Source organism: Chelmon rostratus, chromosome 23 (assembly GCF_017976325.1).
Source record: "Chelmon rostratus isolate fCheRos1 chromosome 23, fCheRos1.pri, whole genome shotgun sequence".
Classification (NCBI taxonomy): domain Eukaryota; kingdom Metazoa; phylum Chordata; class Actinopteri; order Chaetodontiformes; family Chaetodontidae; genus Chelmon; species Chelmon rostratus.
The window spans coordinates 14,663,857-14,689,121 of NC_055680.1; the positions used below are offsets into that span (position 1 = coordinate 14,663,857).

At 43.5% G+C, this 25,265-nt stretch overlaps 1 protein-coding gene across 4 annotated transcripts; it reads right to left on the reverse strand.

Moving 5' to 3' along the window:
* Window positions 1-881: 881 nt before the first annotated feature.
* Window positions 882-24,589, reverse strand: LOC121626172 (solute carrier family 12 member 6-like). 4 transcript variants are annotated; one of them, XM_041964479.1, is made up of 29 exons: window positions 24,466-24,589; window positions 20,778-21,589; window positions 17,014-17,108; window positions 16,250-16,378; window positions 14,598-14,744; window positions 14,464-14,518; window positions 10,655-10,785; window positions 9,975-10,216; window positions 9,751-9,878; window positions 9,483-9,668; window positions 9,181-9,345; window positions 8,666-8,764; window positions 8,297-8,354; window positions 8,004-8,178; window positions 7,752-7,870; window positions 7,539-7,637; window positions 7,336-7,455; window positions 6,970-7,074; window positions 5,905-6,073; window positions 5,523-5,718; window positions 5,237-5,406; window positions 5,007-5,138; window positions 4,414-4,521; window positions 3,803-3,859; window positions 3,044-3,067; window positions 2,435-2,509; window positions 2,056-2,291; window positions 1,825-1,958; window positions 882-1,280 (listed from the first exon to the last, which is right to left on the reverse strand). In XM_041964479.1, exons 2-29 carry the CDS (start codon window positions 20,989-20,991, stop codon window positions 1,189-1,191), a joined length of 3,660 nt encoding a protein of 1,219 aa, XP_041820413.1. In that variant the 5' UTR covers window positions 20,992-21,589; window positions 24,466-24,589; the 3' UTR covers window positions 882-1,188. The 4 variants fall into 4 exon arrangements, with proteins under 4 accessions (XP_041820413.1, XP_041820414.1, XP_041820415.1 ...); XM_041964480.1 differs by having other exon boundaries at window positions 20,778-21,592; window positions 24,466-24,559; XM_041964481.1 differs by lacking the exons at window positions 2,435-2,509; window positions 3,044-3,067.
* Window positions 24,590-25,265: the final 676 nt, after the last annotated feature.

Below are 25,265 nucleotides of genomic sequence, written 5' to 3' on the forward strand. Positions count from 1 at the left end.
AATACTTTTGACATACTGAATTATTTTGTAGTAGAAAGTCAAACATTTTAATTTTTTGGTTTACAAAGTCATTTTGACTTTTTATCTTTTAAATTTGTCTTAGTATGTTAAAAACAACTTCATCTAAGAACAAGTTTGACCTAGCAGGTCAAATTTTAGAAATCTAGGCTGATAATTACTCACTATCTCTATTTATTGATTTTTATGTCATAATTTTAATTTTGGTAATCAAAATTATGAGACAAGCCAAACTCAAGAGTGGCAGCAGTAGTGAATAAAACTTTTGAGCCTTTTCATTTCGCTTTATCTTTGCTTTGCCTGGCAATAATGGGCCTCCATACAGAAGAACAGATTCTGAGAAACAGCAGCAAGTTCAGCCAAACACACGAGCATTAGCTAATAATTTGGTGTCATTTTGAACTTCACTGTGAAACAGTCAGTCAGAAAGGAAACAACGACTGATACGCAATTGAGAGACAACCATGTTTTTTCCTTTCATCGCAGCACACGAACCACGGAGCAGGTTTAAAACTCGAGGCTCCTCGCTTCGTCGGATGCAGTGTTACTTTCTCAGTTCTCACAGATTATTGGAATAAACTTAACTTTGTCTTCAAGGACAGAAAACAACAACAACAACAACAACAAAACCACTCAACTCAGACATTCAGCCTCCTCTCACAACACTCACCCCTGCTTCCAGAATACATTCTGTACAAAAAGCAACCCTGAGTCTCGTCAGTGGAACTGCTCACAGCCTCTCGTGCTCTACGTTGGATCTTTCTTCTCATTCGCTGGTCCACCGCCCAAACACACAACACTGGTCCCTTTCTCCGACAAACCAAACCTCCTACAGGTGGATGACGTTCACACAGACACACACACAGGCGATCGCTCTAGATTTTTTTTCGTTTTTTTTTTTTCTTTTTTGCTTATTCGTGGAATTGTGTTGGCATTTCTGCAGCTCGACATTAGGGAGGTGGAATGGAAACCCTCGTCATGACAGAAGAGTGTAGAGATGAAAGGAAAGTGGGGGGTGTTGGGCATGATGACTGACGCTGCAGCCAATGATAGTCTCTCTTTTTGGGGCCCGTGTCCCCCGGAGCTCACAGGCCCCCCCCGCCCCCAGCCACCGTCTCCCTTCGCTTCACTTCTGCGTGATCAGTTGCCTCTTTAACGTTGTTTGTCCAATCAGGAGTAGATGGTGATGACTTCACTTCCTCCCCCTCTGACCAACAGGACGCGCTCCAATCCTTCAGTGAGAACCTCGAGGAACTCCATGTCTGGACAGACGTTCAGGAGGGTTTCTGCAAACAAACTGTTGCTACATGTGACCGTCTCGTCTGTTAGCTGTTGTATCTTGTAAATTCAGAATAAGACTGCTCCAACAGTTTTGGTGCGTTTTATTTTGTTTCTGTCGAGCTTGAATGAAATGTGTGTTGCCATGGTAAAATTACTGTTTTTCTAAATGGAGTCTGGTGGCTCTGGCGATGGTGATGCAGCTGCTGTTTCTGGTTAAATAAAAATGATCTTACTCTTTAACAAAAAGGTCTGTCTCTGCATGGATCTTTTCCGTAATGTTGTCAGACACTTGTAATAACAATCAGAGTACGTCAGTGGCAAAAACAGTTGCTTATTGCACCATTTTTTGGACACTATTCAACCACATACAGCAGATTAAATTGTGCTCACTTTTGATTGTTATGTGACTGTAATACCAGGTGTTTCTGAAGCTATTCGAGCATCAGACGAGCACTTCTGATGAAGTGATGCTGGCATATTTTGGTGAAATAAGTGAAAAAGTGCAATCCTCAGTGTTAAGGATACAGTTCTCGTCTCCCTCCGTGTTCTTGGGGGGTCCTGGCATGTTGAGCAGGACGAGCCGGGCATCGTGGGACTTGTTGACAATGACCTCGTTGAGCTTGACGGCGGTGTGCATCCGCCTGACGTTGGAGTGGTCCCTGGAAACAAGGAAAACAGGACGCAATTTTTTGATATATTAAGGACAATCAGAGAGGACCCCGCCCTCCCTCATGTGACTGTGTTATTTCCACTCACGGCCTGATGCTGAGCATGTCTCTGAAGCCTTCGGGCGTGGAGCAGCCAGAGTGCGTGGCTCTGTACTGCGACGTCTTCTCTTTGGTCCAGGTCATCTGAACTCGTCGGTGGTGCTCGGAGCTGCCGCCGCCGCCGCTCACGGGCCTGTCTCGCTCTCCGCCGTCGGTGTCGTCGTCATCGTCCGATCCGATGCTCGTCAGCCGCAGCATGGAGTTGCGGTCTTTCACCAGCTGGGCCTGGTTTGATACGAAAGCACAGAAAACGTGTTCTTTCTCATCTCATCTCACCCTTTTTTCTACCTTATTTCGATGCCTCCCTCTTCTACACCACTGCTCTCCCTTCCCCGACTCCTGACTCCTGCCTCTCTGTCTCTTTGTACCTGTCTGTCTCTGTTTCCTTTGGAGGTGTTGGAAGTGTGGACTGCAGTACTCCTGTACCTGGGGGAAAGATACACCTACAGACAACACAAGGTCACCTAACTTGCTAACACAAATCACAGGCTGCATCTACTCTAGCAGAAGCACTGGAGGTTAACTACAGGGACGCGACGGCATTAGTGAGGGGACCCGAGTCAAACCCAACTGAAACTCAGAAGTAAGGCGTGAAAAGAAGGAGACGAGAAAAGACGGTTTCATGATAAAAAGGCACATCTGACCCAGATCGGCATGTATTAACTTTGTTATTGGACAAACTCTTAATTGAATCCTTCAGATAAAGAACTGACATTTTCAGGTAGGAGTGAGTGTCAGAAAGTCTCCAAATTCACTGTGCTAATGTTCTACCCAGACGTGCATTTACTGGTGCAGCGATGCATTCCATGGATTCAAAAATAAGTTTAAAATCAGCTCTGAAAGCTTCGCAAAAACAACCAGATTTTCTGTCTTTTTCCGAAGGATTCGGGAGGAATTCACTGATCTATGGTCACTATGTCTAAGCTGCTCTACATCAGACAGCTGATGTTGTACTACTGTGTACCCAGTAAACTTACATCATCAAAACTCCAGCGTACCCGCTGAGGGGACCAGTGGCAGAAGAAGAAGACATGGATTTTAATAAGAAAGGTGAACGGGGGGAGGCTATTCATATTTTCTCATGTTCCACTTGGGTGTAATGCACCTGGATGTGGTTTTACCAGCTAAATACTGAGTGTTAATGGTCAGTATCGTCCTCTAATGTGTAAAATATTTGACTGATAAATCCTCTGCTCTCAGGGGCAAATCAGAAGTGGCTCTCACAGAACTCGATCCTCTGCTGCCTTCAAATGGAGCCTGTGAGCTCGTGGTGGTTATGGGAAGGCCTGTGCGCGATATGCTCGGCATACAAGTCATTAGAACAAGGCTGCTAGGCAACAGCAACACGGTCGCCAAAAGAGTCTTGCAATAAAATTTTATTTATTCCTCAGGCACACTATAAAATTACAAAGAAAATGTCTATAACACTACGTATTAATTTACCATGCACTGAAAAATGAACTTCTGGGGCTTCTGAGGTCATGAATACAGCACGAAGGGGGGGTTCATTTGGACTCTTGTCCTGAGCACAGTAACTACGACCCATTTGAAGGCATTTGCAGAATATAGTAAATCACTGTCAGAACAATTTCACAACAAAAGTGTGCTTTTGCTTTGACCAACACACATACAGAGCATTCCTTCTACGGCTATCTTTAAAAATGCTCTCAACAACATCCTCTACAATTTAAAATAAAACTCACGAACTCACAGCTGGCCATAACCACTGACCTCACCTGAGACCTTGTAGCTCCACCTGCCTCTGGCCTACTGCTGCTGCTACCAGGATTTCCCTGATAAAATGATGCACGACAATCACAAGTAAATCAGACGGGTATGTCATGGCCGAGCTTGCACACAGCTGATGTTAATAATGACCCAAATACTGCAGAGGAATCATTTAAAGCAACATTATGCAAGAATTTGTCCCTACGGGCCAGCCTGAGACTTGCTCTTGCTCCATCACTCTCTCTTTGTCTCTTCTTTGCTTCCTCCCTCTGCCACGATGTCCATACTGAGAACACTAGCTAGCTTCTGACAGCTCAGTGGAGACCTATAGTTATTGATGTGTGACGTCGTGCCATAAAGTGTTACACACTTAACCCAAGTTACATGTTCAGGGTGCAGAGTGGGAATGAAAGGGGCATACAAAACACACTTTGAAACTAAGGTAAAATACTTACATAATGTTGCTTTAACAAAACTTTACATCCACAACTAGGAATATTAAACATCTAGTGGAAACGTAGGTTGTTAAAAAAACTACTGGAGGCAATTCAGCAATCTTATTAGTCGTCGACATCCCTCGCAACCCTACGCCATTTCTTCATACACCATCTACGCTTACCTCTCTTTCCCGGTCTGATTTAGAGAGTCGCATCTGTCTGAGCATCTGAGACCTCTGCTCCATCATCAGGGTCCTTTCATAGGTGTATGCACTGATATCGCTGTCGTGCTGAGAGGAGACGAGAGAGAAGAGAAACATAAAGACGAGCATAGAGATGATTGCTACAGTTTGACAGTTAAAGTGAATGCCTCAGAATTTGTTTTGGCCAGCTAGTTGTGTCAGTGTGAATTAACGCTGTGACTGGAAGATATATTGAATATTATATTGTATATTGAATCAAGTATTCTGAATTTTTGTTGATCTATCTGCCGGGTAGCTGATGCTAGCTAGCAACCTGATGTCAAGAGGAACATACAGGTATAACTGATGTATGGGATTACAGTAATTTTGAAAAATCATTATAGTTAGTGGAGTGGAGTTCTTGTATTATTTCTGCTCAAAGTCTTGCACATGTAGGCCTAAAAATTATGTTTTAATTAAGTTTTGGTCTTCTTGCATGTTGCATGTAGGGGGGAAAACATGCACAAGAACAAGCTATGTCCCTGAAACGAATGAAAATGCCCTGATAAACCAGCCCAGTGTCAGCAGCGTACCATCTCAACTACTTCCACCTCAGCTTCGATGCGCAGGTGATAGAGGAAGGTTGCCAGATCCTTCTTCATCTGGATGGAATTATCCTCCATCTGGGCCACCGTGAAGATTCTCATCCCGCACTTACGCCACACCTGAGGAGGAGAGGATATGCAGACAGAGCGATTAGCGATGCAGCGATGAAGGCGAGACATTTAAAAATGGGCTAAAACACAGAAAAACATGCTCTTACTTTGTGTTGGCGCAGCAGGAAGGGCAGCAGCATCAGCATCCCGCCGTCATGGACGATCCACCAGACGTCGATGTAGCCCTCTGTGCAGGGCTCGCTGTTGCTGGGAAACAGAGAGATGTTTTTGGGCACCAGCAGGGCCAGGTGGGCTGCTGTGGTCACCCGCACTGTGTCTGGGAGGAAGAGAGGGGGCGCTGTTAGCCTGCGAATTCTGAACCAAAAACTGAAATTATGAGATCGGGGAAAGAAAACATTTCCTCTCCAACAAATTAGATCCTCTTCGACTCACTGATGAAGGTCTTCCAGGCCTGGGGGTCCTCGCTTTGCCTCCAGGCGTGAGGCCAGCCCATCACCACAGTGTTGGGCTTCATTCCTCCCAGGCCGCTGGACTGGATCATGTGGCTGATGCCTTCACGCGGCTTCTGAGCGACGATACACTGACAGAAGCCCTTCACACGCTCCTTATCCATCAGGTGCTTCAGAGTCTGCAATGGGACGAACAGGAGAAAAGGCTTATGAATAGTCTCCTTCTATCACTGCTTTGAACGCTCCAGGACTGATCTATGAGTAACAGTGTTTCCTGTCATCACTGAAGGTAACTGAACCCGGAGCCTGACAAACCTCCACACGGAACACAAACTCAGAAACGCTGCCAGGACAGAAGTTCCCACCTGCTCAGCAGCGAGGGCCTCGCCGTAGCTTTGCAGGAAGTTGCCGGAGACGACTGTGCCAACGATGGTCAGGCCCTTTCCCGCCTTCAGCTGGCTGGCGAATGTCAGCAGGCGAGGAGACTTGACGTGGGCGTCCTCGTCCAGTTTTAGCAAGACCAACACCTGGGGCCTGGAGAGGAACGGGCGAGAAGACGAATGTGTGTTAATGAATGTGGATTTTAAGAATCAAAATCAATGCTAATGTTTTTTTTTATGTGCTGATGTGTGAACAGGCAACTCTTCACTAACACATGTTCCATATCAACTTTATAAGATGACAATATGTCAGTGTTGTGTTTGCAGCTTGTTGCAATGTCTCTTAATGATCAATAAACTCAATTAATGCAGGTTTGCATGTGTAATGGGTCCCATCTCAAATGTACATATATCCTGAATGCAGTCTTTTTATTCCAGTATTTCACATATTAATTATATATCGCAGTTTTAAGGTTTATTTAATTGAAGATGCAGTCCGGTCGTCCTTTGCTGTAAGAGTTTTCCATGAGACGGCTTTCTTGCTTGCAGCCAAGAGTATTTTAAAGGTATAATCCAGGTATAATGTTACAAAAAAGCAATCAACTCTTATTCTAAACATATTTATTTCACAATCTCCAATATGGAACAATTACACAGCACCGCCTCCAGCATTTATCCTGTCCCTGATAAGTTTAATTCAAATGTAATTTTGGTGTAAGAAAATATACTATTATGTTCTTATGTTATCTCCAGGCCTGATTCTTTCTCCTATTTGTGTTTGACATCAAGTCCTGTGGCTTCTGGAGTGTTTTTATTCTATAGTTTATTCTATAGTATATTCATGATATCAGATGATTGTGTTCTTATGAGCATTTGTGCATTTTGTTTTTTGCAAAACCCAAGTACTATCATTCATTCAAGAGCCAGATGTCAAGGGGCTGTGAGGTAGTTCTATCTAATGAACGGCAGGTATGATGGAGTTTATGATGGTGGTGCAGTTATCATGAATTTGGTGGCTGCTTGTGGAAAAAGCAGGCTTCAGTGCCGTACCTCCAGTTTTTGGTGTGCGGTGGTCCCTCTTCCAACCTTAGGAGGGCATAGCGGGCAGCACTGAGCGAGAGACCACGGATCCCATCCCCCCACTCTTTCTCCGCTCTGATACACACACACAAACAGACAGGGAAACATGGGATATATAAAAGGTATGTACTGTGCACATTCACTGACACACACACAAACACACACACACACACACACACACACACACACACACACACACACACACACACACACACACACACAGAAAATAGACACAGATACTTGCAAAAAACTAAACACACACTTTTACACACACCACTATTGACCATGCTGTACATGTACAGCATGTGGAGGGAATACATCTCCATGGTAACATACCCGTGGTACTCAATGTACTTGTAGATCATGCCGGCGATCACCATGGCAACGATTGCGTAGTACCAAGAGGATATGAACATGAGTGCCAGGCAGATAGTCATCCCCAAAAATGACAAGGTCCTGGACACACCAGAGGCACAGATCAGTGTTTATATATATATATATGTGTGTGTGTGAGTGTGCATGTGTGTGTGTAGTAGTACCAGTGGTAATAGGAGAAGCGTGGCCTCCAGTTGGGCGTCCTCAGGAGGGTCTGGAGGGCACAGGCCAGGTTGACAAACAGATAGCACATGAGGAAGAACCTAAAAACAGGAAGTAAATTAAAACTGAAGCCTAATACAAATTCCCACAGAGATACGCACTAAACACACACACACACACACAGACACACACACACGCAGGCTGCCATGTCTCACATTGTGAGGATGGGAGCCACCAGGTCCAGAGAGGCGATGAGAATCCCGAGCTCGGCTATCAGGGCTGTCAGCAGCAAGGCCCAGGTGGGTTCCCCATTATCCTTCCCATGGCCGAACACCTGGCAGGCAGACACACAGTCTGTACTTTAAACTGAAAGCAGCTTACATAGTTCCAATCTAGTTGTAGTTTGTTTGTAACAATTATGTCAATTTTGGGTCCCTGTAATTAAAATAAATGTTATCAGCTCTAACCCGCAGAAAGGGGATGATGTTGTCCTTGGCAATGGCCTGCAGGAGCCGGGGAGCGCCAGTCAGCGACTGGAGGCCTGCGCCACACGTTGAGAAGAAGGAGCCAATCACGATGACCCAGGGCGAGGGCCACGCCAGAGTCCCCACCACCAGATTGCCTTTAACGGAGTCTCCGAACCTGCAGGAGGCAAAAAATAAAAGCGTTAAGAGCGGACAAAAACACTACAGCTACTATCTTTTCTCTCACACAGAACACACAAATAGTCAGATACAAGAGCAGATACGACAGTACTGACTTGTCTCTGAGGACCACCCCGTCGATGCAGGCTCCGAACAAAACAACGCTGCTTAGGTCTGGATGGACAGCACTCAGGAAAACAACGCTCAGCAATCCAATCAAATCAAATCAAATGTGTCCTTAGTTTCTTTCGACATAAAAAGTACCATAAAACAAGCAGTCAGTTTAGTTAAAATCATCAATCGAGGCCAAAAAACCCAACATAGATGACTCCCCATGATTTTGCTTGAACACTTCGTTTAGCAGATAATTCTCTGGAACACTGTGTTGCGACTGTAAACCCATTTGGAACAAAAATGTGTGAAAGGTGCTTTGAGCTGAATTCGAGCGCCTGGAAACTGAATCGTGACAAATCACGAAAGGATACAGACGATGGAGGTGGTGAGGATGGCGAGAATGGTTCCAATTGGGATGGAGCGCTGGGCATCCTTCAGATCTCCCGACCGGTTGGAACCAGCCATGATTCCTGAGGAGAGGAAGAAAATCATTCAGATTATGTAACACGAGCATTACCAGGAGTATTACTTTATGGTATTATTATTATGAATAGCTTTAAAAGCATTACAGGTCAAGGTTTTAAACGTGAAGAAACCCTTGATGTTAGCTTGAATATCATGCTCGTTTAAAATGTATCTAATGAGTTTTCAGAGGTTGTCAATCAAACCAAACTGAGCAGAACTGAGTTTCATTTCTTTTGTATTGAGCAAAAAGAAGAATATAGTACTGTAGATGCCATAGCAAAGACATGATGTGGTGGATCTGACACCACAGCTCAACCATGAGCAAGAATCAATATCACTGTGCTTTTGTTATGTTTACATTTCTAATGTGTGTTTGGCAGCTGGTTTAGCCCTCGAGGAAGGGCCAAAAATAAGTCCGTACCTGTGACAGAGGGGAAGAAGATGCCCACCAGCAGTGTGAAGGAGGTGGTGATGTCAGCAAACACGTAAGGCTGATGAGTGGATGCCGGATGTGCAACAAGAGAGGAGTTCATGGAGCCTTTCTCCACCACGTCCCCTTTGCTGAGGTAGGAGCTCCACACGTTCTCTGTGAGGAGATTCAATAAACGCTCGTTACAGACCATTAAATTATCACAATAAAATCATCAGGCAGTGGACAGCCGATCTATTTGTCCAATCTATCGCCCAACCCCGTGTTCCACATCACACAAACACACACTCTACCTGAAATGATGCCACTGGCCAGACCGGGAATCCCTTCAATCTTGGAAAAATTGTTGGATTGGAAGTATTTGTCGCAGGAGGCGTTGAGTTCCGGCCCCTCGCAAAACTGCTTCCAAAGATATGTGGTCTTCTCCACCAGAGCAGGAGCAAGGCTGGGGTCAAGAGTCGGGCCCACAGTGATGTTTTCTGACAGGGAGAATACAGTCTTTTTTTAAAAAACTGAGCCGGTGTAACTGAGAAGGCCAGTGAGAGTAGAATACACTCCTACCATAAATAATTGTGAAGTTGGCGTCGGCGCCCTCCGCTGGCTCTTTAATCTGCAGCAGGGCGGTTTTGGCGCACTCGTCGTCGTCTATTGCATGGCCGCTGATAGTTCTGTTTCCCAGCATGCACACGCTGCGGAAGGAAAAGCCCGTCGGTCGGTCAAAAGCACGGGAGATAAAAGGATCGCTCGGCCTTGCGTTTTTTTGAAAACGCCCAATCAGCACTCACGTGAAATCCGGAGGTTTGAAGGCGGAGACGAGCGCTCCGATGTAGATGGAGATGATGGAGACGATGACGCAGGCCAGGAAAATGGAGGCAAGCTTGTTGACGTACTTCACGCCCACGAAGACCAGCAAGGACATCAGGAGGAGGCAGATGGAGCCGTAGACCCGCATGTTGTTCAACATGGCAGCCCCTTCGCCTTCAGGCTGCTTTGACTCAAAAATGGCTGCCTTGGGTGCTATGTACATCTGGAGAAGGGAGGGAGACGTGTGACAAAATGCAACAGAGGTGATGATCAAGTATTTTGACTTGCCAGGTATTTAATATGTCCGATATTATGACTAATATGCCCAATAAAGCTGCACCGTGGTCAATCGCTATTATAATGTTCTGCCTTTTAACTATTAAACACCCAGAAAGTAACACTAACTTTAAAGTTCTTGCCCTCCATAAGACTGACAGGTGGGTCAAATCATAAACTCCGACAGCTGGATGTTTTTGGTTATTTTACGTCTATTAAACCCCAAAAGAAATCGTATCAAAGCTGCAAAGAAGCTGAGATAAACAGGCATGGCCATATTTTAGCACTTTAGCAATCAGTAGTTGAGGAATCTGTCCTTAATCATCACTGCTGCATCAAAATGAAAACTGTGGATGAAACCCTGGAGAAAGAGGTGAAGACAAACCAGAAGGATCTCGATGGCTCCCAGGATGTACATGGCTCCCGCGAAGGTGGTGCCCAAGTAGAAACACAGGCCCACCGCCCCCCCAAACTCTGGGCCCAGAGAGCGACTGATCATGAAGTAGGCGCCTCCCGCTGGAGGGGGAGGAGAGAGAGAGACAGCGAGAGAGAGCGGGGCAGGTTGTATATCAGGGTTGGGAGAGTGGAAATGGAGAGGAAGAGAGGGTAAAGTCGGGTGGTGGGAGAATAATAAAGGGGGGAAATTAGGGACAGATTGTAACGGATGGAGAAAGAGAGACAGACAGAGAGATGATGGACAACAAGAGGAGATGGGACATGAAAATAGAGAGAGAGAGAGAGAGAGAGGGATGGATGTTAGTAACACGTTAGGAGGTAAAGAGAGAGAAAAGAGGACAGATGATGAGAGAAGTCATCCTATGCTTGAAGAAATAAGCATATTGTTCTACATGACACACTGGAGTAAGGAGACAGAGCAGAACTTTGGTCAGATCACATCTGCAAACGGCTCTTTACTGTTTCTTGCCTCACTCGGAGTACAAGTACTGCATCCCAGAGAAACTCGTTACTGTCTTTAGGGTCGGCCGTCAGACCTCAGTGCAAAAATCAAAAACGGACTGTGCTGAAATCTGGCTTCAAACACCTGAGTTCACTTCCTGTTGCTGTTCCTGATTTCTAAAAAACAATCCTGCAATTTCATTCATGCAAAGTTCGGCTGCATTTCTGAACTTTGGCCTATTTTGTTTTAAATATATAGAGAAGAAATAAATAAGTAAGGTATCAAAAAAGTAGTCTCACAATTGGGCCGAATTTACATTTTCATTAACTCTTTTCATTCAGCCTGGTGTTGTGTTCACGTTAGTCAGTTTCTTGTTTTATTTCAGTTATCGAGCCACATTCTGCCATCAGTTTCAGGCAGCTCTGAAGCTGCAGTGGCTGCTGATAGAAGCAGTACTTGATGTATTTTTAGTTTTAATCTAAGAAATATTTTCGATTTAAGAGTTGCCTGTATCTCATCAATACTTGTTGTTGTTAATGAATGCAGGAAGGTGACATACACATCCTTAATCCTTTCTCTAACTGGGCAGAATCAAGGAGAAAAACCTTTTAGCGTAGAAAAGCATAGAAAATTTTACTTAATTTATTTTTTTAAATGTGCTTAATGTCCTGGTGCGCACGGCTGGTACTCCGAGTGAGCTCAAACAAACAGTAAGCATTATTTGCTGATACAATTTGAACCAGTTTTTAAACGGAGCACATGGGGGGAATCATACAGTAAGAGAAACTACGAATTCACTACTGGCTCTGAGCTCAGGATTCAGCGTTTGGTTTCCAAAATACGACCCGTGAGCAAAAAAGCACCTCGTTCCTGTACGTTAGACAAACACACCAAAACTGTGGTTCGTTTTTAAAAAATGAGCAAATGAATGTGATGCTGCAGGTTTAAACATGTGTAACGGGTAAACTGCATGGCCGGGCTCTGGAAAGCTTTCTACACGTCGCTGATTGGAAGACTGAGCTGTATTTGGGAAGCCAAACACTTTTGATCACTCCTTTACATTAACCACAGTAAACTACATACAGACAGTATCAACTACCATCTGAGAGTAGATGGTGAGAAAGCGTGAGAGCTCGAAGCTGCTCGGTGAGAAAAAGACAGCATGGAATGAAATGTCTGATGCCAAACAAGACGTGTTAGAGTAATTCTCTATGTTACCGAGGGGTTTTCATTCTACATTCAATTATCGAAATGTCACATGCCGTGTGGAAATAGCACACTACTTTGACATTTGGGATATTCGTCTAGAGGCGTTCCAGTGAAAGGTAAAGTCGATGGCGGATAAATATCCTGGGTTTTTTTTTAAATGCGTGTACAGACAGACAGGGAGAGGTAGACAGAGGGAGAGACAGGACAAACAGAAATGACACTCATTAGAAAAACATTTGTGCTTTATCAGAACTGCCGCAGCTGGAAGACGAGCAGGAAAACACTCAAAACGGTCGCCGTGAAACGTTTGGTTATCGTGGAAAAACGCTTCAGCGAGCTGTGTGAGGGTCACACTGTCGCTTTGTTAAGATGTTGGTTCATGCTGGCGTGTGTGAAGTCTGACATATTTTAATCACAAAAACCGAGAAGGTTTGGGTGAGGGTTTTTTTTAGCTTGAATTGAGTGCATTTCACAATAATAAAATCACTGTTTTTGCAAATGGAGTCTGGTGGTTTTGTTAGAGTGATGTAGCAGCTGCTTCTCACTCTTTGACAAAAAGGTCTATCTATGTAGGCATGTTGTCAGACACTTAGAACAACAATTTGTGCCTTTCAGTGACAACAACAAACAATTTTAGCAGCTGCACACTGACGGTGCACAAACCCCTGGTCAGATTACATTGCAGGCTGCTGGCTTTTCGCTCAATACAGGACCAATTTTAAAAATTGTGTGTACTCATCTATTCATCTACACTTTGCACGCCTGCAAAAAACGTCACATTTATCACATTTAAGAAAATAAATGAACACCTAACGTGACTCACTCGCTGTGTCACTGTCAGCATCCCAGTCAGCACACTACTGGGAGATTTTAACAGGAGTGCTTGATTCGCTCACTTTTATTTATCCATTTTGTTACAGCTGTCCTACAGAACTGATATCCACACGGACAGTTTAAATATTAATCACAAAAACTATCACAGACCACGTCCTGTTATTTCAGGATGGTTAAAATGTCGCCCAGAACACTGACTTAAATCACAGAGGACATTGTGAACCTTTATGAGAGTGACGATAACTTATAAGCGACAGCTCACAGGCACAGTCTGCAGCACTGTGAGACAACTATGACATCGATTCATCAGTATTGGCTTTACAGGATTATTACATCAATGTGATGAAGTATCGTGATTTGTCAAGTGTTTGTTTCAATGCATTCACCTAAAACAGATATCACCCTCTGCTGACTGTATTTGACCTAGAAAATGTCTCTCCATCGGATTTTACGAACATTTCCATCTCAGCATCTCAGTTGTATACTCGTACGTGCAGGTAACTACTGTAGAATGAGCAATACTGGATATTCCCTTTACATAAAAATATAAAATTTACATAAAATGAACACATCAATTTATTTATTAAACATTTGCAGCCAAGATCCCTACTCAATGGCATATTTTAAAAGTTGAGGATAAACTTGTCAGTGCTGGTGGACTGATTATGCAATGGCAACACTTCATCTAAATTACCACTTATTTAAATTTATCACTGATTCATGTGAGTTTAACAACCAAAGTTAACAATTATAATAGATCAAAAACCACTGATGCCATTGACTAATCCATGTTGTTTGGATTATTTGTTAAAATTAAGAAGTGATAAATGTTCCCACTAAATCAGCAAGCAGAAAAGAAACATCTAAATATAATTAGATATATATATAATTATACAAAATATTATTTTATGAAGACATGAAGCAAAGAAAAGCACCCTGAACTTGGCCTTTTTAAGGTGTTACATGCAAATGCTTGATATGTTGACCTGATAATAAACTTTATGGTTCATATAATAGTCCATTAATTAGTCAAATTGACTAAAATTAGTCATTAGTTTTCTAATCCTTTGTTCACAATTAATGACCTCCTGAGTTACATCACTGATGGTATCTATTGCAGCCATGTTCAGCAGCTGATGCATGAAAGGTCACAAAATTATCAGACGCTTAAGGTAAGACTTGAGTTTAGTGGAACAGATTAATCCACCTGTATGGAGAGGATAAAAGAGAAAGAGAGAAAGGTGGAGGAATACCTGGTACAACTCCATTAGTGGCGATAGCACTCATGGATATTGCAGTCAGCATCGTCTGCGGAGACAGAAAGAGAGATTTCAGTTTCGTCTCATCATGCCAGTCTTCTAACAGAGCTGCACAATCAAATACTCACACAGCAACAGCATATGAAGACAATGCAGAGGCCCTGCAGAACCCCAGCAGTTCCCACCACCCAGGTCAACCGCAGGAACAGGATGACGCCGAAGATGTTCTGGAGGCACGGCAGGTAGACACCCATAAATGTGCCCATCTGCGGCGACTGGAAGGTAGAGGGAACAAAAATCAAGTCAGACGCACGCACTCCTTCATCCACACCACCACCGTCTAATACATTCATTTCCACTGATTTTAAACTGAAGATTGATTTACACTTAAAAAGTCTTTATTGCCAAGACGGCTTTTTATACAATAGAATTATAAATGTCACACTCGCATTCATATTACTACCACTCTGGAGGAGTAGAAGCCAGACGTTTCAAACATTAATCTAATTATTTTAGCTACCTACTGTGTGTCAACCACTATTAAATTACATTTAATAATCTGTACCAACCTTTTATCCACTACATTAGCTAATTATTTCAATTGCTTTATGCAAATTATTTCAATCATCCATCCATCGCACCTACTGACTATTCGAACCAATTACTCTTTAGCTTTAGTTATAAATGACTTTTAGCTATGCATTTCAAGCATTTATCTATTTAACTGCTTCAAGCCTACTGTAGCAGGTGGCTATTGTGAAATAAATTTGCTAAAGCTCAGCAATGCACCAATTTGCAATCCTACTTCCATTTTTTATAAATACGAAAATGCCTGTTGAAATATTTTTAAATGAGCTGCTCCACAATCTCTCCTCACACCCCCTGGCACTGCAGATGTACGTCGGATGAGAATCCCTGCCCTCCGCCACCCCGCGGCACCAGACTTATGTTGATGCTTATACTGAACACACTGCGTGGCCAGAAGGGAAGATTAAAAATGTTGTGGTTTCCCAGCCGTCTGTTGGCAAATGTGTCCGATCCTGCAAACGTGCAGCCGGGACAGGGTGGAAATAGTAAATTACTCTGAACCGCCACAACAGACTGTCTTATCTAGGCCAGCTGGCTCCTTGTCAGCGAGGATTGCAGGGCAGATCAGGGTCACGTTCTACTGTACATTCGCTTCCAGACGCTGAGTCAAGAGGACGATAGCGGAAGATAAAATGTGTCTGTGACAGTTACAGAAGAGCGTTTGTTAAACGGATGGATGATGAATTTCTTTCATCTTGTTCATTCCTTCATATTATTTCAGTTAAAACATGTGCACTGGCAACCATATAAAAGTTACAGAGAGACGTTTCTTACAGTGATCATGATCATATCAACTGCGCAGCTGTTACACCACCATTGTACCCATAATCACCATCTGGGTTATGATTGCTGTAGCATGAGAACATTGTACAGTAAGGCAAAGTACATCTGGGATCGTATACTACGCATGGGTGCTGTCAAATAACTGCATATATGAGCTTTGTGCAGGCGGCACATTGCTTCACTGAGAAGACTCTGTTAATCTTCTAGAGAAGTATTTAATTTCACCAAAACAGATCTCACAATATATTGGTGTCATTATGAGTTCTTGTGAGTTGGATCGGCAAATATTCTTATATAACAGTATGTTATGTGCTTTTTCTGTTTACAGGGTGTTTTTACTGCACACCAAAACCCATTTATGGGTTTAAAAGTCTCATTGTCAGTTTAAAAAGGTGGGACTGTGGTATACCTTGCTGGCTTTCTTCTTCTCGCCGATGTTCTCTGCCTCCTCGTGTTCCTTTGCACCCTGCGTCAGGTTGGTGTAGTTGGCCAGGCGACTGAGCAGAGAGGACACCTTCGGACGAGTGTCCATCTCCTCCTGCGGTGTGGAAAGAAGGGAGAGGGAAAACGGGGGGGGGGGGGGGGTAGAGGGGTTTGAAGGGTGGTGGGGAGAGATGGAGAAGGGAGAAATAGGGTGGAAAGAGATAAAGAATAGAGGTGGACAGAGGGGAGGAGTGAGATAGCCAGGGGATATGGAAGAAGGGGGTAATTAGAGAGGAACAGAGAGAAGGATGGGAGGAGAGAAGAGAAAGAACAGGGACAGGGTACAGAAATGACAAGCAGGCAGGGAGGGATAAAGAAGGGATGACAAGCACAGATAAGAGAGAAAAAGGAGAGGAAATTGAAGACAGAAAGAGGCATATTGAATGACTCGTTAAAGAAGTGGGAGAAGACAGCGCTGTTTGCAGGGAACTTAAATATCTATAAAAAACTGAGATGATCTGCACCCACCAGCCAAATGCTGGTTTATTTCTGGCTCTAGTTTAGCAGACACTTTGGCAAATACACAGCCACCATTTGGCCGTTCTGTTTTTATCCATGTGCTGTACAATACAAGAAAGGCTGCAAACGTGGCCACGGGTGTTTTCTACCTTTGATACAGGCCAACGTTTACAGGATGCTTACAACACCGTTATGAGAAAAAACAATTTCAAAAAAACATGCGCGTCGAACCTCAAATAAAGCCAAGTTTCTGTCGTAGAAGTCATCGTCATCCACCCCGTGAGTGTTGTTGATGTACACGCTGGAGATTTTGGAATTTCCTTCACCTTGACACAAAGAGAGAGATTATTAATAAAAATAAAGCAGGAAATCACCTTTGAAGAACAGGTACACAGTTTTTCCTATATGACGTTTGGAACAGCGTTTTCTTGCTGTAACCATCCCTCCGGTTCACACTAGCAATTTAGCGATCCTCTCTTAATGCACCTCATTGTTCCCCACACATAGACTTTACGTGGGCGCGCAGCCCAGGTACATGAACGGCCGCCAAAGTATATTTGGCGACACATTTTAGCATTTTTTATTTTTAACATTTTATCCATCCGAGAGAACAACGTCACCCGCAGACAGTCTCCCCTCACTCTAACTCTCATGTGCACTGACAATTTAGTCCTATAAATGCACTGATTGTGGTGCGACGTCTCCTGGTTGGTCATTCGGTACCACGCTGGTTTCGATATGTCAATAACAACAGGCCTCCGCCACACGGCTCACCTGCTGCAGTGAAAACAGAATAATGGGCGAAAAAAATAAACTCAATAACATTACAGCTGACGAAGAAAGTCAACGGTGCAAACACATACAGGGAGAGAGGAAGAGAAAGAGGCGAGGCAAGTCGGCGAGAGTGCAGTAAGAGGGAAAAGCAAGGTGAGCAGATTAAAGCAGTTTGTGAGGAAACACTAGAATAAGGTGGAAAACCGTGTCAAAGATCATACAGGCACCCGACTGTTTAAAATCACGAACCTATCCTTTAACACAATTTTCACCACCGTCACCATGCTTCGGTGGCGTCACACGCACAGACAGTCACACACACACACAGTTTGATGCAACGGCAACCGTGTCGCCAGTTCAGTTCCGCTTCAGTCAGCACAGAGCACTGCATCAGCAGCGCCTGAGTCAGCAACATCACTTCCCTCCTGCACCGCCACGCTCACACTAACGCCAGCGAACGGCCACATGCAACGTCACACTCAACACAAGGACACTTTCGCGTGGCGTGACTTTGGACCCAATGAGCACAGCTCATTTTGTGAAAAGAATATGTATGTGTATGTAATATAGATTGACCCGCACAACAGCAATGCAATGTTGTGTTAAAATATAACTTTGCTACACTGCTATCATGTCTTTCTGAGGTGTTTCCCACCTCTCTATAGCCTGATCAGACGATTAAAAGTGAAAATTAATATCATACAGTCATGTGTTGATGCAGCAGACACAATGCAGACTGATTCCATTTTAATTTCACCTCTGCAAGACTGTGACAAATCCTTCAAATGGGCTAAACTGCTCTATAACCTGTGTTGAGAGGGTAGAAGCATAATTTTCTAATGCATTTGAAGGGGGCGCAAGACATAAAGGTTGGGAACCTCTACTTTTTTACACAATAACGATGAATCGAGACTAGTCCAGTCAGAAAGCTGGTAAATCCCAGACTGCAACAGCAAACTTCCACCATCTCACCAGCAAACATCGGCTGGTTACACGCTGAGAAAAAGTCAATAGCCATGTAAAGAGGAAAAAAAAAAAAAAAACAGCATTTGGCTTGTGGGTGGCAACTTCCCATCCCGTCCTTCATTTGGCCAAAGATAGCGAGTGTGAAACTGACTCCACACCAGCGAAAACAACTTGCCTGTTAATATTCAGTGACTGAAACATGCTGCCATGGTAGGAAAAGATTAACTAACAAGCTACTTTTGCTAATTTGTTCTTCAAACTTTTTGATTGGCTGATCTCTCACAACATATTTATTGTGTATCCTTTGTCAACACATGCTCTATTAAGGCTTAATTTTAATTATAATAATGACAGCACCCTTTGCATCTTAAAAAAACAAAAAACCAAGGCGTTTTGGGTAAATACAGATATACATCTGTGCATGTCGACAAGCACATATACTCGTGGGCTCTGCCCCTGGTATGTTCAAGGCCTAACCTGTTGATCAGGACAATCCGGAATCAAAAAGGCAATGACAGCATCGACAGAACGCCGACACTTCGTAACTGCTCAGACTGCCTGTGCTCAGCCCGTCTGACTGTTCTGCTGCCTGATCCTAACAGTGCTTATGCTGTTATTTACTGGATAGTTGATGCACTGACCTCTGTGCTAAATTTGACAATGTGATTTTCTTTTTTTTAAAGTCATCTTTTAGTTATTACTGCAGAGGACATAACCGTCCTGTCCTCTGTAAATACCTCAGCTTTAACACAAGGGGAACGCAGCTGTCTATGTGTGCTTGTGTTCCCTGAGAGAAGTCCCCCACCTGAGAATACCACATCTGAGTCCGATGCCTTTTTATGTGTGTGTGAACAACCATTGAAGCGGAAAGCTACTGGAACCAGGTGTGTGTGTGTGTGGACTGCAAGCTGTAAGCACGTCAAATTCAATAGCTAACTTTATTGGTGTCAAAAAATAATGGATCACAGAGCATTTGACCTTTCTGAAAATAACTCTCCACTCTTCCGGCCTCTTTGTCCTCATCATCGCCTTTCGGGATCTTGACTCATTCACTTCGACAACAGCATTTCTCTTGTCAGCACGCCGTTCTTCTATTTTAGCTGAGACGACTGCTGTGCGGTCGCGTCTCCAGCAATCTCCCTCTTTGTTTCTCTGTATAAACAACCGCAGCATCACGCAGCCTGATCGAAACTCAATCGGATTAACCGTCTCGATTTCTATTTATGGAAGCTTATTAAACAACGTGGGGCATCCTCACTACTATGCAAGCCCTTAAGTGGATCAGCGTAGCTAATACAGTTACATCTCTCCACAGTTATATCCCCCTTGTTGATCCTGTGAATCAGTGCAGCTATTCTTGAACACCTCCAGAAAGTGAATTACTGCACGACAACTGCGCAGTCACTGCAGTCAGAAGAAAACTATTTACAATTTTCCTCCAATTAATGATCTGCATTCCCACATCATGTCAAACTAGACTTACTAGCTGTACATTTGTAATCTGTTAGTCCATGTGAAAAGGTTCCTGTTGTCAGCTATCATCAAGTAAAGAAGTGAATCACTGCATCTGCTCTGTGGGCGGCCTGATGACAGCAGTGGGGGAAGTGAAACCTCCATCATGCTCACAATAGGCTTACATGACACTCCTCTTATTGTTCACGCCGTCTGCAGAGTGCAATCAGTCGAACTGTTGCTCATTTTGCTGCGGAGCCCCCTAAAGGAGCGAGGCTCTCACTCAGACAACAAATGGAAAGCCTTTTGACCCAGACAGCCGTAAAACACATTTACAAACACATTGTTAAAGTTGGGACATGCACGAGGATACATCTAAAAATACAACCTCTCTTTTTCCGCACAAAGTGGAAAGTGAATGGCTACGTGCCACTCAAAATACAGCCCATCTGTAAAACGGACATTGAAAAGTTCAGCAGATTCGGCTGTTCAGGAAGGTGTGACATTACATGCTTTTTCTACGAAAACCTGTCATGATGGAGGAGTGGCAGGCTGACAGGTCTCAAACATGTTAAACAGTGGATTCACTGTCTTTACTCCAAGTAGCGGGATTAAATACATCACAGTGACAGGTTGGTATGCAGACTGGGTGTGTGATCTGCTTTTTACTTCTCCACGCAAGATGCATTTCATTCGCCATACAGAACACTCTTAGCAAAGCATATTTTCAACACGTAAACTCAATCCATCTTCAAATTACAGTTACAACACATTACGTCTACCCGGATGTGTGTGTTCGTCACCTTGGTCCACACTGCTGTGCTCCGGCGTGTCAGCCCCTGCTCCCGTCGTCACGCCCCCCGATGCCTCGCTGAGCGGGTCGCTGCGATTGACGCTCTCCCTGGAGCCGAAGCGCACGCGAGCGCCGGACCGGGAGCTGATGTCGGGCGATGTGTCAGACAGCCCCGGGAGGTCCTCCGCCTTGGTGGGCGTCACCGTGAAGCGCACCGATGCCATGGCGACTCACTTGGAAAAAGTAGAAGAGGGCGGGTGTTTCGCGGGATGCAGGGAGAGAAGGATGGGGTCGGGGTGTGGTCAAGGACTAGCTAGCGGGGCTGTGCTGACCTGAGCTGAGCTAGGCTATCTCCCAGCTGATGCTGAGGTGACAGCGGCCTCTACAATTTGTTCTTTTGCTGCTGTTCTTCTCCATTGAAGCAAAGTGGATGGCTGCCACTGGGCATGTGAAAGAAAACAGGCCTCTTTGTGTGCCTACCAATGTCAATAATCTTTCTGATTCAGCTCGAAATATAGTGGATTTATAAGTGATGATACACAGTAATATAGATCCTTTTAATATAAATGTGTGAATGTGTAATGTGCCACTTTCAATGATAAGTACACATACACAAACAGTTGATGATGTCTCTTTCAAGCTAAATCTGTTCCCTTCTTCCCATCAAACTGCAGCGAACTCTACCTACACTATGTCTTGATATGGACTATGGCTCAGGATAGCAGTCGCATAACGTGTTAAACTTGTTTTCCTCTCTGCCGTTTCTCAAGTAAACACAACCAAAATTAGCCTGACTGCCCTTCGGAGATAAAAAATGTCTTTCTACTTATAGCACCCATTGGTGGTCACAACCAGGGTGGGGGGTGGCACGGTGGGAAGAAAAGTTACCCGTGCAGTAAGGGAGAGGACGGAGGATGGGAGAGAAATGAGATAGAGGGAGACAAAATAAAGCTGGAATTAGTTATACAGCAAATAACCGGGCTAAATGTTGGGGAAAAGGAACACAATATCAAAATGTAAGCATGCTACATGCATGGTGAAGCAAAATTAGAAAATGTGGCACTAATCTCCATGTAATTGCATCGACCACGTGTAGTCTGCATTTCACATTTTCATCAAATCTCATTAGATCTTGTGGTAGAGCGGTAGTAGTAATCACCAAGCAGCATTTGCGTGATGTGGTTATTTGTAAAAGTAGCTAGTTTAACACAGTTTTACAATGCTTGCTCTGGAGTACCATAAAAAATTCATGCACTGTAGAAAAGTGAAAAAGGAAGCTTTGTCTCAAGTCCAATCATGTGCTCTAAAATCAACAAATGCAGGCTTCAACGTGCCTTTCTGCACAATGCAAAGGTAACTAACAAGTGACTACTCTGACTACACCTTAGATTTCATCCACTTTTCTTACCAAATATTCATCATTTCCTTTATGTTAATGTCACATTAAGTGCATGTCTTTTTACAGTGAATTAGCAACGCTAAACCAACTCTAGGGACATTTTGACAGGGGGGTTATCCTTCAACAAATGACATCTCCCTAAATGAAGGCGCGGTAAAACAATAACCAGTCTGAACCACACTGTAGGTGCAAAGTCAACTACGCAATCTACTCCCGTCATCCTGGAGAAAAAAGTGACATGACAGGTGGATGTAGCCGAATTGTTGTTTTACCTCAGTTCATAATTTAATCATTAAAGGAGAGCGGTTCCAACCGGTTGTGCCAGTAGCTGCTGGCTGTTTTTCCCCCACTGTGCATGCACGGACACGGCACATTTCTCCGTTTCACAATGCTGCCGCCTCGCACGCTCTGTCTGTCCACATTCACAGATGGACAGGGGACAGCAAGATTACTCGTCTTTCACGTTCAACCTTATCTTTTCACAAAGTTCAAACCACATCTGGCCGACTCAGCGGGGGAGCCGAGGCACATCCCAGCATGCATTGTGTAAAAGGCTTGGGAAACACCCCAGAGAGGTCATTAGTCTAGACAAACACATTCCCAATTACAGACAATTAGGAATCTTTAATACAATTTGGCATTTCTATGGAATGAGCAAGGAAACCAGCGGAGACCAATTAGACACATGAGCAGAAAATGCTGAAACCCAACATTTTCCCAAAACACCTCAGATCTATAACCACACTGCACTCTTCCTATCATATACAAATGTAGTAATATAATTTGCTGCAGCTAAACACAGTATGTTATCAATGAACAGGTACAGAGATCGCAGCAGATTCTCTGTGACACTGAGGCAAGGGTGTTTCCTTTTTTTACTGCAGACATTTGCTCCCTTAATCTTGCTACTTATGTGCTATTTTAGCAGATTTGGTTACTATAAAACTTAAGTTTCCACTTCTCTGTCCACTTTCAGTCCAAGCACAAATATTAGAGCATAGCAAGGTGCAGAACACTTTGTTCTCCTTTCTGGCAGTTTAGCTCTGATTTTTGCTTTTTTAGGTGGTTCTTTTTGCATGCAAGAGTTTTCTTCACTGTTACAGACGTCATGCTGTATTTTGTCTCTTGAGCAGCTGCAGAGCAGTGAATCAGCACGGTGCGCTGTGGTACTTTAATTCTCAAGTGTTCAATTCCCCAGATCTCATTAATAAATACCCCACTGTCCCTAGCTGATGTAAAAATCAATATCATGATATGCAACTGATATCACCTGTCACATGTTATTCAAGCACTACCTTTTACATTCCCTAAAGGCTGTATAAATGATGTAGGTAGCATGATTTTCTGAATTCTCTAAAGTTTTATCTGAATTTAATCATCAGTAAATGGCTCATTTAACACTGAGTTCACAATCTTTCAACATAAGGTATCAGGGGAGAATCACCAGCCCCTATAATTTAAAATACCACATTAAAGCACCCGGACTTGCAGTAAAAAAAAAATGCAGCAATCACTATTAATAACGAAGTATTAAGCAAAAATAACGAGGTAATGTGCTGCTGTCAGCCTCTGCCATGGGGGCTCACGTAACTGCAGCTGTAATCAATACAATCCAGGAAGAAGTATATAAAGCCAAACATGCCTTAATCAATTAGGACAAATATCGTTTAATTAGAGGCAACCAGCAACTTAAAGAAAGCTCAGCTGACGGTGATGCTGGCTTGCTAACCGCCACTCAGATACCATCTAAGCCAATTAAGCTAGCCATAATAATTCTGGCTTGAACCGGTCGGTAAACACCTTCCCGATATTAATACACTGACATAGCTGGCGCTTTAATACAATTATGAGCAGATGTCGTATCGACCAAACCTTAGACAGCATTTTTCGTGACAAAAGGAATGCGGCATCTGTCTGAAGCTGCGGTTTCGGGGTTCAATTAAACGCATTTTGAAACCGGCTAAAATCGGAAAGGCGCGCAGTTTGGGATAAACCGGTGGAGTCATTAGCCTGTTATTGACAAAGTTGTTGTTTCCGTTTGAATTAATCATCACATGATGAACAGCAGTGTATCAAGCACTGAGCCATCACCTCGGTGGCTACAGGTACACGGAGGTTGTGTCGGGTGAGGTGGTCGCTGCCGTTTCGCTACGCTCGGCACAGCTAGCCGAAGCTAGCATTAGCCAGAGGTTAGCCATGCCGCTGATTAACTCTGCGGAACCTCCAGCTATTTCACTAACAGCGACGAATGCCAACTGAAAAATTCCCACCACGCGTATTAGTCACATAAAGCGCATACCTGGCTCAAGTTTCCTTTGAAGAATGCTTCCATCATATGGCTGTTTTCCGTTACATCTGGAAAGATTTGGCTCCTCTCCCAGTTCCCTCGGCACTTTATTTTGTCCAACCGACCCAACAAAAAACATGCGAGTGAGCCTGGAAGGTCCCGTTTCCCTTGCCGTCGTTTCAACGGTTTACGCATGCGTACCAATGAATAAGTTCACAACGCTGACCGGGAAGTGTAGTCTTTAAAGACCAGACAACTGATCAGGTCCCACACCAGCTTCTCAGTGCTATCGATTTAAAATGAAACTTAAAATATTCAAATACGTTTAAAAAACCTGAACTTAAGTACAATTTTTACATATTTGTACTTTACTTAAGCATTCCCATTAAATGTCCTATTATTTCATATATTACACATTGTTGCATCAGTATAAACAAATCTAACAATGTGATATCATAAGTCACTTTGGACAATTTTCAGACAAGCAGTACTGTGACTTTTAATACTTAAAGTGTAATTTTTCCTAAAATACTTCTATAGTTTCACTCTATGGTTCGGATGTAGGACTTTTACTTGTATGGAGTATCTTTTCATTGCTGTATTGATATTTTTACTTTAGTGAAGGATTTTAGTTCTCCCATTATTGTGACATTCACAGAATGTAAAAGTGTACATATACAGTATTGTGTGTTTAATTTGAGATACTAAGTGTTTCTTTTTGCAGACTCTTTGTTAGCATTCTTAAGATGAAAAACTTTTAAAATTCTGTTTGACTATTGGATGTGCATTGGCTGTGAGGTTCAGGAAGAAAA